This window comes from Portunus trituberculatus, chromosome 43 (genome assembly GCF_017591435.1).
Source record: "Portunus trituberculatus isolate SZX2019 chromosome 43, ASM1759143v1, whole genome shotgun sequence".
Lineage (NCBI taxonomy): Eukaryota > Metazoa > Arthropoda > Malacostraca > Decapoda > Portunidae > Portunus > Portunus trituberculatus.
In genome coordinates, this window is record NC_059297.1 from 21,576,782 (window position 1) to 21,594,596 (window position 17,815).

The 17,815-nt window shown below is 38.1% G+C and overlaps 1 protein-coding gene across 13 annotated transcripts in view; it reads left to right on the forward strand.

The window, feature by feature from the left end:
- LOC123518352 (cAMP-regulated phosphoprotein 21-like) overlaps window positions 1-17,815 on the forward strand; it is a 163,984-nt gene that overhangs the window by 144,407 nt on the left and 1,762 nt on the right. For 8 of the 13 annotated variants that reach the window (XM_045279122.1, XM_045279125.1, XM_045279128.1 and 5 more), the window contains 7 exons: window positions 142-306; window positions 905-1,166; window positions 1,394-1,622; window positions 3,133-3,319; window positions 16,150-16,263; window positions 17,150-17,317; window positions 17,517-17,799. In XM_045279122.1, coding sequence (XP_045135057.1) covers window positions 142-306; window positions 905-1,166; window positions 1,394-1,622; window positions 3,133-3,319; window positions 16,150-16,263; window positions 17,150-17,317; window positions 17,517-17,799 — 1,408 coding nt within the window. Of the gene's footprint in view, window positions 1-141; window positions 307-904; window positions 1,167-1,393; window positions 1,623-3,132; window positions 3,320-14,132; window positions 14,241-16,149; window positions 16,264-17,149; window positions 17,318-17,516; window positions 17,800-17,815 lie in introns of those variants that run through there. The other 5 variants (XM_045279133.1, XM_045279130.1, XM_045279121.1 and 2 more) reach the window with 4 other exon arrangements.

Genomic DNA, 17,815 nt, shown 5'->3' on the forward strand with positions numbered 1-17,815 from the left:
ATCTATTGCTAATCATATAGGTTAGAGTAAACGATTAGTAACTACAGCAAATTACAAACACTTTGATTATAAAAGAAATTAATTATGGTATCCTGAGTAAAATAAAACAGATGACAGGGTATTTATCTTCATGTTCTTCAGGAGGGCCATGTAAGCGAGGTGGCCAGCCACATGAGAGCCCTTTGCTTAAGTGGACCCAGTGGAAATGAGGCAGCAGGAGACTTGGTTGCAGGTCAGGTGACTGCTGCACCTGCTCCTGGTCCTGGTCCTCAGAGCTATGTGGTGCCCAGACAACATTATACACAGGTAATTCTGCAATTTTCTAATGATGCTGTATAGATTTTTGGTGAAGTTAAAAGTAGGATTGATGAATAGTGTGAAGAGAGTGCAAGTAGGTTACCTGTGAAGCAAGGAAGTGGTCATTCCTTACAGGGATTAATGAAGAGTAGCTGTAAATGTGTAAATGATGATAACAAGATTGGGAGCATGTACAGAAGGCTTGGTAGCAATCAGGATGGATTAGTTTATCAGATCAAATGTAGGAAATGGAAATGTACTTTAATATTACTTTTAGGAATAAACTTTTTTTTTACTGTCAGGCTCTTATATGGACAGATGCTTTGGACATTTGATATTTGTGGAATATGGCTTTTAAATGTCAGTCTTCTCTCTCCTAAAGATAGAGATGTTAAGATGTGAGGGAATCCATGTAGGTGTGATTGTGGGTGTACATGTGTGGGTGCCATATTTCTGCTAACCCATCTCACAGAGCTTGTCAGCTTGCTGTGTACATGATAATGCTACCTTGTGAAAGAGGATTGAGAAAAGAGGGAGTAAAAGATTAAATACTGTTTTACATGTTGTGAACATTCTAATAGTCAGATATCCACATTTCATATTTCAGCCCGTGTACTACATGCCAGCAGGGAGTGTAGGCAATCTGAATGGCTCCCTCAAATATGTGTACCCTCAGTATCAGATGGCTCCAGTACAGCCTCCTGCAGGTGTACAGGGCCCAACAGGGGTACAGCCAACTGGAATGCAGCAAGTACAGGGGATACCTGCAGTGCCAGCTGTGCCTCCTCTGACTGGGGGTGTGCCAGCAGCCCCTGGACCTCCTACTGCTCATCACCCCTCCATGGAGCACAACCCAGCTCTCCCACCAGGTAAGTCTTTGGGACCAACATGTGCACTGAGTGTAAGTAACTGGCATTTCAATCTGTGTACTAGTTAGATCTCTTGTTCTCTCTTGTCTGTATCTTGATCTGATGAAAGTAACAGCAGTTGATTTGTCTGCTATGTCAAGTTACACACACAAAGATACTGTCAGGCAGTGGCTCTGTAGAATTGAGGAAGAACCATTGTTAGAGTTGTTCCCTCTGTTATGTGTCAGGTGGTGGCTACCTTCCAGGGGGCTATACTGTGGTCACCTACCCTGCCGCTGGAAGCGTAAGTGGGACAGGCAGTGGGCAAGAGGCCGGGGGCACCACATACTACTACCAGCTGCCTTCAGCACCGACAGGATCTGGCCTTAGTGCTCCTCTCCCTCCAGGACAGCCAGTACCCACCAGTCTCCATCAGTACACCATCACACCCTCTACCACAACCACCACCTTTCCACAGTGAGTTATTGTACTGCAGTGTTTATAGGTATTATTATACCTTAGATTTTTATGTACTGCACTTCTTTTAAAGAAGCATTTACATTAGTGTAACATGAACTACATGTGAAGTGGAAGATTACATAATAAGAAATTCCTATTTTCTATAAACTTTATACATGGATATGAATAGCCTCATAATGATAATAATGATGACAGTAGTAATAGTGTCACCTTGTCACCCATTTTATGCTTACTCTCAACTCTCCTTCTACCAGATAGCAGTCATTCATACCTGTCTTCCCTCCTCTCAACACTCATATCTAACTATCTCATTTGATTTCTGAATCTATCCCTGTAATCCATGATTACTTAATCAACAATCCTTATAAATAAGTCATTTCTGATTTTCATTTTGTGGCATCTTTGTAATATTTTTACACTGTGCACTTACAGATTTTCATGAAAAGTTGTGACTCTGCCAAAAATGGAAGTAAAACAAAATGGCAAAAATCTTGATGTTAAAAAACAACATTAAGTCAGTAAGGCACGTGAATATTAGTAAAAGGACAAAAGTGTAGAAAAATTATTAAACAGGCTTTTTTTTTTTTTTTTTTTTTTTTCTATACCATGTGGGCTTTTCACGGGAATTTATGGGCTAAAGGGGATACTTTTTTGGGATATCTCCTATCTCAAAGCCCACCCGCTAGGAGACCATTGCCCCGAGTGAGGAAGCCCGACCTACACTCGGACCGTGGAGAGGATTCGAACCCGTGCACTTGGAGACCCCTCGGACCCCAAAGCACGCATAGTTCCACTGTACCACGGTGGTTCTGCAATTTGTTGAATTCTTTATGGCTATTATATGTCTAGTTCTTTTTGCACTGAACTGGACTATTTCTTTTTATAAGCTGCCTCTCATTCTATAGAATTTATTTTAAATAAAAACCTTTCATAATATTTGCTATGATAGATAATTGCTGATGTGGCATTGTGGGCCTGTTCCTTTGAGAAAGGATTATAGTCTTTTTGCCAAGCCCCCTTGTACTCTTAATAATTTTTTATGTTCATCAACATCATCTTTTGTTCAAACTCAGTTCCTTCTCTGTTTGCTGATGACTTCCAGCATATTTTATTTATATTGGTACTCACTAATTTAAAAAAGAAACCTTTGGGGAACATCATAACTTCAAGTGTACTTTTTTGTGTATTATAGAGTAAGGCACAAAAAACTTACATTCTTCTAAACATGGTCTTTATCATTGTCCTTATTTTCATTCACAGAGTTGGGCTGCTAATAAGTCTCTTCCATCATTTCCAGTCATAGATAATATTTTTCCTGATACTCATCCTTTTTACATCTTCCAGACATTGTCTTCAGGTTTTTTTTATCTTCTCACTAGTCTCCTTCCAGCGATCTCAGTTCCACTTATTTCTCATTCATGCTTCATATACAAACATAACATTACATATAACTACCTCATCTTCTTTATTTTTAACAAGGGTGTATTCATTATTTCTTATCCCACAGGATGGGGAGCAGCTTAGGTTACTACACAGCAAGTGGCTTACCAGGTGGGGGAGTGTACCAGGCAGTGGGTGGCATGCAGGGTGTGTCTGGAGGAATGTACAGCTCCCCACCTGGCCCTGCCCCAACTGGCCATGCTACAGCTGTGTCCTACAGAGCACCAACTCCTCCACAGACTCCCAGTACTCAGGTGAGCTATGGTGTCCCTGTACTCACTCAACTTTTGCAAGGTGAGCTGTAAATACTGCACATCAGCATTACATTCACTGTCACTTGGTGATTGATTCTTATTTCCCTCATGCAATAAAATCTCCAGTTTGGTGAATGATAATTGCAGAAATTATCACTAAATACCCAGGCTTGCCTCTCCAACTCAACTAGTTCTCAACAATTAGTGTGGCTCAGTTTTTCATATTTTTCCATTCTAGCTTTATCTTATTACTGGAAAAAATATGTTATGGTTAATTAGTGTCAAAGATGATATTATTGTGAATAGTGTGCACCAAGCCTATCCATCCTTTTCTTATTCTTCACATTTTTTTTTTTTTTTTTTTACTTTTCGAATAATGAAGTGAAAACATTTCTTTTCCTTTATCATATAAATTCATCATGAGTGTAATACTTTGGCTCCAAAACTGAAGGGTGGAGGGGAAGGTATTTGAAATTTGACATTGACTTTAATTCCACCAAACTTTGCAAAGACTTCACACTAAAAATCAGTATGCATCACCATGGATGGGAATCATCCAACTAATCCAATCACAAATACAGGAGGCTGACTATTAAATCCTATAGAGGGTACCAGTGCCATAGAAAAAAAAAAAGAAAAAAACACCAAACTGGAAAATTTACTGTATGTACTATACAATCTAGCTGTTTATTCCTTATCTAGCTTGAAATATATTTTTATGTAATGCTGCTTTTTAAAGTGAGAAAAAGTTTTTTTATATTGTATACTGCAATATTTGTCTTTTCATTTCATTGTAGTTAGAAATATTCATATTTTCTAGAATAGTAAAATGAAATTAGACTTGTTATAATGAATGTCTTGCATTGTCTTACTCAGATCCTGTAAAAGAAGTAGAATTCAGTGACTGATGTGGTGTGTGAGGAAATATCAGTTCCATCAACTTCATTATGTGTCTCTAGGTTATTTCTATTGCTTCCAAAATTCTTGTGGGCAGTACCTTATGAACACAGCTGTGTGCTTATAAATGTGGAGAAAGTGCTGCTTAACTCAAAACAGAGTAGTTCCTCTGTGATGACAGTAGATGTATGGTGTGGTTGTGTGCAAACACAAGTGTGTGTGTGTGTGTGTGTGTGTGTGTGTGTGTGTGTGTGTGTGTATTTACCTAGTTGTATTTATACAGGGCCTGGGCTTTATGCTCGTGTGGCCCCGTCTCCATATCTACACTTAAACCAATTTTTCTTTAAAACTCTGCACACTCGTTGCTGACACCACTTCTTCACTCAAACTGTTCCAAGTCTCAACACATCTTTGTGGGAAACTATATTTTTTTTATATTAGACATCTTCCCTTCCTCAGCTTTTTACTATGCGATCTTGTGCTTCGAATGTCATATTCTTTTCTCAGGATCAGATTCTCATTATCCACTTTGTCCATTCCATTGATCAATTTATAAACTTGTATCAGATCCCCTCTCTCCCTTCTCTGTTCCAGGGTTGGTAGATCCATAGCCTTTAGTCTCTCCTCATATATCATCCCTTCAAATTCTGGAACCATTCTTGTAGCCATTTTTTGTAGTCTTTCTAGCTTCCTTATGTGTTTCTTTTTATGGGGGGTCCACACTACTCCTGCATATTCCAATCTGGGTCTTATTATAGTACTTGTCAGTTTCTTCATCATTTCTTTGTCCATGTAGTGAAATGCTATTCCAATATTCCTTAGCAAATTATATGTCTCTGAAAATTTTATCAATATGGCTTACCGGTTGATTATTTTCTTCCATCGTCACTCCCAAATCCTTTTCCTTTTTTACTTTCTCCAGTTCTACTCCATCTCCCATCTTATAGATTCCCACTGGTCGTCTTTCACTCTTTCCCATTTCCATGACATGGCTTTTGTCCACATTGAATTCCATCTCCCATTTTTTACTCCATTCCCAGATCTTACTTACGTAGGTCTTCCTGCAGTACGTATTTCACAATCCTCTTTTTGCTTTATAACTCTGCACAGTTTTGCATCGTCCACAAACAGATTTATGTAGCTGTTCACTCCTTCTGGCATGTTGTTTATATATATGAGAAAAAGTATTGGCGCCAATACTGACCCCTGCGGCACTCCGCTTTCTACTGCTCTCCACTAAGACTTCATATCTTTAACTACCGTCCTTATTTCTCTCCCCCTCAAATAATTTTCCATCCATCTCAATGTGCTTCCTTTTAAGCCACCCTTCTCTAATTTCCACAGTAATCTTGCATGTGGCACTTTAATCAAATGCTTTTTTTTTTAAATCCAAATAAATACAATCAACCCATCCCTCTCTCTCTTGTACTCTGTCAACTATTCCAGAGTAGAAACTCAGTAAATTTGTTACACACGACCACCCTTTTCTAAAACCAAATTGGCTATTTGATAATAATATGTTGTCTTCAAGGAACTCGATCCATTGTTTATTTATTATTCTTTCACACATCTTACATATTACACTAAAGTCCGTTCATCCAAAGAATCCAGGCCGAAACTGCTGGTTCGGTTGGCAGCCCTGCCAACTAAACCTTCCTGATACTTAAATTTTCTTCAAGTACATTAATTTTTTTTCACTTAACTCAATAGATATACAAGTTTATAGTTTGAAGAAAAAAAAATGTACTTGAAGAAAATTTATGTCTTTTTAGTGGCAGGGGCTGCCAACCGAACTAGCAGTTTCGGCCTGGATTCTTTGGATGAACGGACTTTAGTTAGTGATACCGGTCTGTAATTTAAAGGTTCTTCCTTCCTTCCGCTTATATATGGGAACCACCTCAGCTCTTTTCCATTCTACTGGTACTGTTCCATTTTCTATTGAGCATTTTATGATGTTGTATATAGGACTTGCTAGTTCTTCCCTACATTCTTTCAGTATTCTGCCTGAGACTTCATCTGGTCCCATTGCCTTTTCTTCATCCAGTTCCTTCATTAACTCTTTTATTTCAAGCTTGGTTACTTTAATCTCTTTCATATAGACAGTCTCTCTATTACCCTGTGGCCTTTCAAATTTGGATTCCTTAGTAAAGACCTCCTGAAATTTACTATTTAACAGTTCTGCCATACTTTTTGGGTCTTCCACCATCCCATTCTCTCCTTTTAACCTTTCTATTGTTTCTTTTTGTCTTATTTTTCCATTTATGAATCTGTAGAACAATTTTGGTTGTTCCTTACATTTTTCGACAATGTCCTTTTCATAGTTCCTCTCCTCTTCCTTCCTCATTTTAACATATTCATTTCTCACTGTCTTGAAGTTTTCCTTATTTACTGGATTTCTATTTCTCCTCCACCTTTTCATGCTCCATCTCTTTTCTCCTTTGCCCTAGCACACCTTGCATTAAACCAATCTTTCTTTCCTTCTTTAGGTCTATATTTGGGACATATTCCTGACTCCTGTTTTGTATATTTCCAAAAATAAGTTATATTTCTCTTGCACCCTCTCTGAGTTTTCCATCTCCTCCCAGTTAACGTTTTGAAATAGTTCTTGAGATTCTCAATATCAGCCTTTCTTAATTGTCCACTGTTTTCTCTTCCTTCTCTCTATATCCATTTCTTATCCTGTCTCTTTCTCCAAAAATGTCTTTTTTCCTCCTCTGACCTTTCATTATTTTTTTTCCCTTACTGTCTGCCAGTTCATTGTATCTCTTCCTTTCTTCCTCATTTTTATTTTTCCTTATATATATATATATATCCTTGCAGCCTTCTATTTCTCTGAGTTTTGTTGTTCTATATAATATCTCTTCTGTTGCTCTTGTGATTTTAATAGTATCTTAATTGGCCTTGTTGTACCATCTTGATAATCTCCTATTCTGTATTTCTCTTCTTCCTCCTTTTCTCCTATCTTCTCTTTAGATTTTTTATATCTTTGACATTTCACTTCCTCTTTTTCCTTCTTGGTCTATATTTTACATTTTTTTTTTCAATCTAAATATGATTACACTTTTTTTCTTTTCTGCAATTTCCTTTACTAGGTTTCCTTTTTCCTTAAGGACTCCTATCATTATGTTTGCCATATTCTCATCTCTTTCTTTTAGTTGTTCCTGGATCACCTCCTGAAAATTATCCTTGTCTTTCTTATCTTGTACTCTCCATGCCTGTACTTCTTTCTGAATCATGTCCTGTACTCTTTCCTTTTCTTTGTTAACTAGATCTTTCAGGTCCTCTTTTTCTTTCTCTACTTTACCGAGTCCTTCATCCATCTGTTTCTTATATTTGGCTAGTTCTTTTCTCAGTTCTGCATTTTCTACTCTTAGCCTAGCTTCATTTTCTTTCACTTTTTTTTTTATCCTTTCTTTCAGTTAAAACTCTTTCTCCTGTTCATCTTCTCTTTCTTTTCATACTCTCCTTATCCAGTTGTCAAATTTTTCTCCAAAAAAAAATATAATATATCAAATCCTCCAAATCTTTTCTCTTCATCATCATAATCATCCTCTTCTTGTACTCTTTCCTATTCTCATACCTGCATATTTTCTTTCCAACTCATGGTGCCTTTCAATATAATTCCTGTGTGTGTGTGTGTGTGTGTGTGTGTGTGTGTGTGTGTGTGTGTGTGTGTGTTTACCTATTTGTGTATTACAGGGCCCGAGCTAAGCTCTCTGTGTCCTGTCTCCTTGTCCATTCCTGTCATATCTCTCTTTCATCTGATTGACACACACGCATCAACGACATCACTGCTCAGTTTATTCCACTTATCAATACTACGATGCGGGAAACTGTTTTTCTCACGTCATTTAGACAGATGTCTTTTATTAGTTTTTTTCCATGTCCTCGGAGATGATTACTTGTGGTCACCTTTATCAACTCTCTGTCCAATATGTCAATCTTGTTCACCAATTTATACATAGTTATCATGTCTCCTCTTGTTCTTCTCTCTTCTAATGTGGTCAGCCCCAGCTTCCTCAGTCTTTCCTCATAGTCTAACTCCCTGAGTCCTGGTACCATCCTTGTTGCCAGCCTCTGTACCCTTTCCACCTTCTTCACATTTTTCTTCATATGCGGTGACCAGACACATGCTGCATATTCTAACTGGGGTCTTATTAAGGTACATAATATCTTCTTCATCATTCCTTCATCTAGGTAGTGGAATGCAAGGCCAATATTTTGAAGCATGTTATATGTTTTCCAAAAATCTTGTTAATGTGTTTCTCCGGTGACAAAGTGTTTTGCACGTTACTCCTAAGTCTTTCTCCTCATTGGTCTCTTTAATTTTCTCATCACCCAGCCTGTAATCCCTGTTTGGTCTGTATCTACTTCTTCCCATTTTCATAACATGGGTCTTGTCTATATTAAATTCCATCTGCCACTCTTTACTCCACTCATATATTTTATCAAGATCTTCCTGTAACTTGTTACAATCTTCCACATTCTTTACTCTCCTCATAATTTTAGTATCGTCCGCAAACATGTTCATGTAACTGTCAATTCCTACTGGCATATCATTAACATAAATCAAAAACATGATGGGACCAAGCACTGACCCTTGTGGAACTCCACTGGTTACCTTCTTCCACTCGGACTTCTTTCCTCTCACCACTGTTCTCATTTCTCTTCCCATTAAGTAATTTTCCATCCATTTTGCTAGTTTATCATTTACTCCTCCAATCTTCTTTAGTTTCCACATCAGTCTATTGTGTGGTACTTTATCAAAGGCCTTTCTCAAGTCCAGGTAGATAGCATCCACCCATCCCTCTCTATGTTGTAGTATGTCAGTCACTCTTGAATAAAAACATAATAAATTGGATACACGATCTTCCTTTTCTGAAACCAAACTGCCTTTCACTCAGAATGTTTTCACTTTCTAGATACTCACTCCACTTAGCTTTAATTACTTCTTCACATACCTTGCGCAATATACTAGTCAACGATACTGGTCTATAATTTAGCGGTTCCATTCTACTACCATTCTTAGATATAGGCAAAATGTCAGCTCTTTTCCACTCTTGGGACTAATCCTGTTCGTATGGAGGTTTCCACAATATCAAATATGGGGTTCAACAATTGATGCTTACATTAATTTAGCAACCTCCCAGATATGACATTAGGCCCCATTGATTTATTAATATCCAGATTGCTTATAATTTTCCTTACATCTTCCTTAGTAACCATGATGTCCTGCATTTGCTTTATTTCCGTAGGCCTTCCTCCCATAAAATGCTCCTCCTTTGTAAACACTTTGCAAAAGTTGTCGTTCAAAATTTCAGCTATATCTCCAGCATCCTCATATACTTCTTCCCATTTTTACCTTTTCTATTGCCTCCCTTTTATTTAGTTTTCCATTTATGAATTTGTAAAACATTTTGGGTCACTATCACAGTTTTCCACCACCCTCTGTTCATATTCCTTCTGTGCTGTTCTCCTTACTTCAACATATCTATTCCTTGCTGTTTTGTAGACTTCTCTTGATAATACATCACTGTTTTTCTTAAGTTTCTTCCATGCCTTTTCTTTGTTCTTTTTGCTTCTTCACAATTTCTATTAAACCACTGTTTATTATTTAAAGTCCTCTTTCTGTGATATGGCACAAACTTTTCACAGCAGAGTTATACAAATCCATAAATTTATCGTATTTCAATTGCATATCCCTTTCCTGGTATACCACGGACCAGTCAATTTCATTAAAGAACTCCCTTATATGGTTATAATTTGCCCTAGTATAATTTAATTTTTCCTCCTGTGTTCCACAATCTTATTCGTGCTTAATTCCGTATCCAGCTCAAAGCTTAGGACATCATGATCGCTTTTCCCCAAGGGACATTCATGTTCAATTTCCTCTTTTAGAGATGCCCTGGTAAATACCAAATCCAACCTTGCTGCAACATCTTGTCCCCTGCACCTTGTTGGTGATCTCACCCACTGTGTCATCAAGTTATTTGTTGCTACCTTTAACAATTCCTCTGCCCACTCACCACCATTCACCACTTCGTAGTCTTCCCACACTATTTCTTTGCAATTAAAGTCTCCAACTATCATCACTCTATCCTTTCTGATGAGTTCTTGCTTCATTCTGTCTAGAGTATTTCTCATCACCATTTGGTACTGTTCATATTCCCAAGCACTGGTTCTGGGTGGTATGTATACTGTTATAATATTAATGTCCCTCTTGCCATCTGTTATAAGCATACTTATCACTTCCTCATTTCTCTTACTATAGTTCACCTCCTTCACTATCAGATCTTCCTTAGTAAGAACCATTATACCACCACCTCCTTTATTTTTCTATCATTTCTCCATACTTTGTAGTGTTTTACAACAAACCAGTCTAGCTTTATTTCGGCCTTAGCTTTGTTTCCACCACACACATTATGTCCGGTTCATTGTTTCTTAGGTAATCCATACATTCTAGCCTCTTAGACAGAAATCCATCTATATTCGTGTAAGTCACTTGAATTCCATTCCTAGTCTCTTTCTTCCATGTTTCCATGTAATGTCTATTCCGTCTGTTTTATCCACCACTTCTTTAGCCTCCCATTTCTCATCCTCCAAAAACTTGGTCTTTTCCTCCTCTGTTCTTTCCTCATTCCTCTCTCACTTCAGTTACAAGCTCTTTCATTTTCATTCGCTCATCCTGTGACATATTTCTTCTTATGTAAATTGTTTTGGTTTCCTCAGAGTCCTTAAGTTTCCAAGCCCTCCTCAACAAGGCCTCGCTGCCACCTGAGACTTTAATTTCAATTTTAATGGTCTATTCTTGCCTTCCTCAAAAGCTCCCAATCTCACACTTTCTTCTACCTCAGCATATAGGCATTCTTCCTCCTCAGAGATCTTATTTAGTAAAGACTTAATCCTGTCATTTTCCTTATCCCTCCTATCTTGCCAGTTCCTGTTAGTTTCCTCCCTCAAACCTGTTATGATCACACATTTTTTCTTTTCAGCAATATCTCTCACCACATACTCATTTTCCTTCAATGCCTTTACCATTTCACTCTGTGTAATCACTTTATTTTCTTCTTCTTACTTTTTCATTATCTCCTTAAAGGACTTTTGTACTTCTTGGTGTTCATGTTTCACTTCCTTCATTTTGGCATCAATTAGATTAAGGCATTCCTCCTTCCCCAAGTCACCTTCGGATATTTTCTTTTCCATTTCGAGGAGTTTAGCCTTCATCTCGTCACATTGTTTCCTTAGATGTTGATTTTCTTTCTCCATTTCCACTTTCTCCTTCAATAGCTCTTTGTTCTCTCTCGTTAGCATGTAGATTTCTTTTTTGAAGGTATCATTCTCTGCTATGACTCTATCTAACTTTTCTTCTATGGATCTAATATTTAGAAACTTACTTTCTAATGCCTGAATTCTTGAATCCATGTCTAATTTATCTAGTCCACTTGGAGTGGTCACAAACCCCTCGAAGTCTCTCACATTTCTAGGGGTGGACGTCATGATTGTTATCGCCAGCTGTTTCGGCCAAAACAAAACACAGCCGACAGTCTTCAATTAGGGACCACTCTTCATTTTCACTTGAAAATGGCCCACTTTCTGTACTTTTCGAGAGTAGGACACTAACAGGACACTAACTGTACCCCACAGAGATACCCGGGACCTGCAAACACCATAGGTAATTTCTCCCTTTCCCCGGTCCTTAGCCAGAGACGAGCCGTCTTCAGGACTTGCTCCCTCAGCGGTGGTGTGTGTGTGTGTGTGTGTGTGTGTGTGTGTGTGTGTGTGTGTGTGTGTGTGTGTGTGTGTGTGTGTGTTTTTCACCTCGGTCGCCTTCTGGTTACCCAGCCAATCTTCCCCATTACGGAGCGAGCTCAGAGCTCATAGACCGATCTTCGGGTAGGACTCCACATCAACACACAACACACACCGGGAAAGCGAGGCCACAACCCCTTGAGTTACATCCCATACCTATTTACTGTTAGGTGAACAGGGGCCACACATTAAGAGGCTTGCCCATTTGCCTCGCCGCCACATACACAGACTCGAACCCGGCCCTCTCAATTGTGAGTGGAGCGTTCTTTTCACTGTCTTCATAAGTCACTCTTAAGTCAGGCACCATTTTCGTTGCAGCCCTCTGTACTTTCTCTAGTTTCCTTATGTGTTTCTTTAAGTTCGAGCCCACTGTATTGTTGCATATTCAAGCCTCGGTCTTATCATTGCAGTAATTATTTTCTTCATCATTTCTTCATCTAAATATACGAACGCCACTGTTCAATACTTCTCCAATTATTTTGTTTATATGTCTCTCTGGCGATGGGTCATTGTGTGTGTGTGTGTGTGTGTGTGTGTGTGTGTGTGTGTGTGTGTGTGTGTGTGTGTGTGTGTGTGTGTGTGTGTGTGTGTGTGTGTGTGTGTGTGTGTTATGGGTGTGGGTGTTGGCATATGTGCGTGTGTATGGTTGAGTGAGCATGGATGTGTGTGTGTGTGTGTGTGTGTGTACATACTCACACACACACATACATACACACACATGTGCATGTGGCTGTGTGCATGCACACACACTGAACAGCATTGGTCCTCAGTAGTTTTGGGCAGCTTTGTTGTATTGCATTGCACATAAAGTCATAAGCAGCTTATAGCATGTCTGGTGTGTGAAATTATTTCTGGTTTTACTTTATTCTTCATTGTAAGATAAATATACACCTATATATTTTGTTACATTTGCTAAAATAACATTTTCTCTTGGGAGTTAATACAAATGATGAGAAGTTTCATATTCTTTAGCTTTGAAAACAAAGTGAAAATCTATTCTTTGGGAATACTGATCTGGAGTAGTGGAAAAACACAGTGTTCCAGATGAAGCTCTGCACAAACTAATTGAATGAAAAAAAAAGTATTAACAATATTATGTGTTGGATACAGTAACACTGCTTCTAAACCATTGTTTCATTGGAAAATTTAAGAATTTAATTTAGGACTGGTGAGAGGCAAGAATTTCAATCAATGGGAATGTTATCTAAATATCTCTAGATTTGCTTATCAATATATTATTTTGATAGATGAATTTAGATACCAACTACAGCAGATAGTTTTGTCATTGCATAGAGAAAGCCAGATACTAGGTCTGATGATATTCATCAATTTGCAGACTATGAAATTCATATTTAGGGTAATGTAAAAACAGTATTTGTAAATGTACCTAATTCAGATACAACATTAGTACAAATCTAGATCACAAAATATAAAGGAATGGAATGTACTTAAAGACTGTGTTATAGAAAGTAATTTCCATTTCCTGCTAAGGATAATGGTTTGCAATTAGTGCATTATATACTTGTTCTATATTGTTGTTTAGAAATATCAAATCTTATGAAAACTTTTGAAGAGACACTTCATTGTTGCCAGAAGGAAGTTGATTGAATAATGTTTAATCTTTTAGGAAAAGATAAGAAGAGAATGTAGGCATTTTCATTCTAATTAAAGGGAAAAAGCAGGCATGGCTAGGATATGTCATCCTTTAAACAAATAACGATGAGACAGCTACAACAATAGAATTGGAATATATTCAGGGTGGAAAAATAGGCAGACATGAAGATGAATGGAGAGATGGGCTGGAATGGACTCACAGAGCCTGATGATGATGAGTGATATTAGATTATTTTCATGTGGCACTTATCAGAGGTTGGTGTCTGTCAAGGTTGCCTGTGAAATTTTCCCCTTGACCCATATTCAGATTTTTTTTATTTTTGAAACAGAGTTCATGTAGTTTGTAGTTGATCAGTTAAATTTTCAGTGTGATGTCCATAGACTTTTATCATCCACAGTAACTCCACACATAATATATAACTGGTCTGACTGACATAATGTGCAGTTTTATGTTAGATGCCCTTTCATGATGCAAGCCTCCCAGTTTATCCAGGCTTAGGACTGGCACTGAGTTGCACTGGCTTGTGCCTTAGTGGATGCATTCATGGGTGCAGTGAAGAAAGACATGTGAGTGACTGGAAGATGCAGAAAACAAACTAAGGTAAAAATGGGTGATTTGCTGGTGTAATCTCAAAATGGAGCAGTCAAAATGACTCTATAAACTTTCACATCAATATGTATTTTTCAGGATATTGCAATTAATCCTTGGAATTTGTTTAGAAGAATTCTTGTCTTTAATTAGATAATTTTTTGTGGGAAGCAATTATGGATATTATTGCAAATGTACACATTTTATGATGATTTGTAGATTTGTTTTCATACTTAATTTGATATTTCTCAAATTTAGAATGCAGATGCTTGTAAATAATAGCCAAAAGACTATACATCTACCATGTAGAATGATTATTTATATTTATTGTTCTGTAGTAGTACAGTATTTTGTGTGTGTGTGTGTTTGACTTGACTATCTAGATGTCTGTGATTGTTCATATGTCTAACAAAATTTGCAGCCCATTTGTGGCTAGCAGGACAAACCAGCCTTCCCACATGCACTCTGAGCTCTGAACAATATACTGTTGTTGCCAGCTGCATAGATATTGTAAAACGAACATGAATAAGAAAATTGTTTTTCAAAGAAGTAACTAGGTAAAATGCAACACTTCTGACTGTTTCCACACACCTCTTCAGACCAAATTTTATTTTTAGTTTGTTTTGTTTTAGTCATTTGTTTTTAATTTAACTTTATTTTATGAATTTATCAAGATGTTTATCAGTGACAGTGGTGATGATTTTGTACATTCAAATAGAAAAAGGCTTGAAGTATAGGGATGTGATGGCTCCATCACCCACCATGAGCAGCATCCATGCATTGGAATTGCATCATGAGGTGTAATTACCCTTGAGGAAATTAACTTTAATAGCATTCATGGACAGTCTTAAAGTCAAACCCACTCCTAATCAATGGAGGGCAATCAAAAAGGAAACCAAATGCTCCAAACACATGCCAACAAAAAGTGGGAGAGACTTATGAGCTTTTGAACTTTGTAAGGAAAAATGAGAAGGCTTAACAGGGCGATGATATACAGTAAGAAGTGGCTCAATAGTATAATGTGTACACTCAAATCATTACCTAGAGCCCAAAAATTCTCATTTCTGCATGAGTGAAGACAGTTAGGGCTTATTTTCCTTGATGGCAGAATTTTTCCAAGAGTAAAAAAAATGTTATCTTGTGATCTTACAGTCATTATGGTTTCAAAAGCCAAGGTATTATACTTTGTTCTTATACAAGATAAGGAATGAGGAACATAAGCTTAGTAGTTATGACATTATAACTTGTCAATTCTAAAATTTCCCAAAGCCACTCCAGTGTGACAGGATGTATGGCTTGAACCCCTCTCTAACCATCATGACATGGAAGTAGAAGTGACCTTGTCTGAATGCCATTAGTGGTGTGAACAGAGTGGACAGTGATAATAGTGAAGTATAGATGGGAGACTTGGTGTATGCAACAAGGAAGGAATTGAAGTTGTGGAAGTGGTTGAATGAGGCACCCTGAATTACTGGAGAGAATGTGAAGGAATGAATTGAAGGGGATATATAGAATTAGGTTCAGATAGATGCAATACTTGTAAGAAAGAGAGAGAGATTTTGTGTGTTTGCAAGAATACAATTTAGTGGTAGAAGTCAGTAATGATTTCTGCTTTTGCTAGAATGACAGGTATCAGCATGAAAACAGTTATAATGGAACCAGTAAGATTTACATATATTTATATAAGGTGTATGTTATTTTCTTAATTTTGTTCAATATTTTATAGCAGCAGAAAACTTAAGTTTCAAGTATTTTCTTCCAGTGAATATGCTATTTTGAATATTTTATATAGTTTTAAATTCAATTGTTCTCATATTTTGAATATCTGAGTATCTAATTTGAGTTCATATTTCCCCAAGCAAACATTACATACAAAACATGCATCTCTTCATATCTTAAGTATCAGTACTCTACCTCACAGAACACAGCATCTACTCTGCCCACACTTCACTCACCTGAGACAGTGAGGCCTCTGGGACAGTCTGATGCTTGTTGCCAGTTTCTTGGAGGCTGTATAGTTCCAATGGGCAACCAAGTAAATTTTAGTAAATACTTAATGAACTCTAATATCTGTTACTTATACTGTATACATCTTTCAAATACACAATGATTATTTGAGAGTTGCTTTCATATCTGGAAGGGCAAATAAATTATATGAATAATTATATAATCAATGAAATGACAGTCGAAAGTGATGATTGCATATTGTTAAATTGCTAGTAAATATTTAACATAGTACATGATCAGTAATATTAAGATTATCCACATGGTAAGAGTGACAACACCTGGTAAGCCATAGGAAATATCTTTAATCTAATTGAGTGCTTACTCATCTCTCTCTCTCTCTCTCTCTCTCTCTCTCTCTCTCTCTCTCTCTCTCTCTCTCTCTCTCTCTCTCTCTCTCTCTCTCTCTCTCTCTCTCTCTCTCTCTCTCTCTCTCTCTCTCTCTCTCTCTCTCTCTCTCTCTCTCTCTCTCAGCTCTTGCTGAACCAAAGATATGCCATGACATTCTCAGTGTTGTAACACTCACTGTACATATGAAAACACTTTAGTTCTGACACTAATATTTCACAGAAGCTCATATGCACCATGCTCTGTAATATCCAGATACAAAAGTATTTTGATCAAATTTACTCAGAATGACTGTCAGCAATGCCGAATACAATCATGAACTTCGGAGTAAAGAAATCTACAATATTCACTTTTAAAACAATTAATTTCTGCATATGTAAATTTAATGATTTAAAAAAAAATTTCTTTATGACATACAAACAAGGAATGTATTCCTGAATATATGAGACTGTCATAGGTGTGCCATATGCTGCAACACAGAGCAGAGTTCACAGTAACTCCAGGAGAAAGACAGGCTACCAGTGTCCCATTAAATCCATGGTGATGTGGTGATCTCTGGTTCTTTGTAGGGCATGAGTTTAAGCCTGGGGTATGTGAGTGGCGGCGGTGGGGGGGCTGGGGTACCGCCAGCGGGAGGGCAATATATGGCTATGGTCCCCCCCCAGCAGCCCCCCACTCCCACATCCCACGCCCCTCCCCCCCAGCTCTTCACCACCTTCTTTAGGCCTTCTGTCCAGGTGGGTAATAGCTCCTCCCGCATGCCAATGCTGCCGGAAGTAGATTTGTGGTCAGTAGTAATAGTAGTGGATCATATGGCATGACTTCAGTAGATAGCAACTTGTATCATGGTGTCTAACATTGTTGCCTGATGCCCAACTCAGATATCTTTCCAAGCATGAAAGGCAAATACAGTAGTAATTGTTTTCTCTGTCACAGATGATGGGAGGGTCAGCAGGCACCCTCCCCCAGAGTGTACTGCAGTATGGAGGAGGACCTGTGCCACCCTCAGGACCTCCAGGGACTGTGACCCCACACCCTCCAGTGTTTGCAAAGCCCTACATGGGGCCAGCCATGCACACCATGATGCCTGGAGCCATGCCAGAGCAGGCAGGGGTGGGAAAGGAGGACAAGAGGCTGATGGCTATGACCCAAGGGGTGGGAGGGGCTCCTGGTGGCCCTGCTGCCCAGCTCCTGGCCAGACCATACTCCATCATGCAAAGTTAGTGATATTTTTA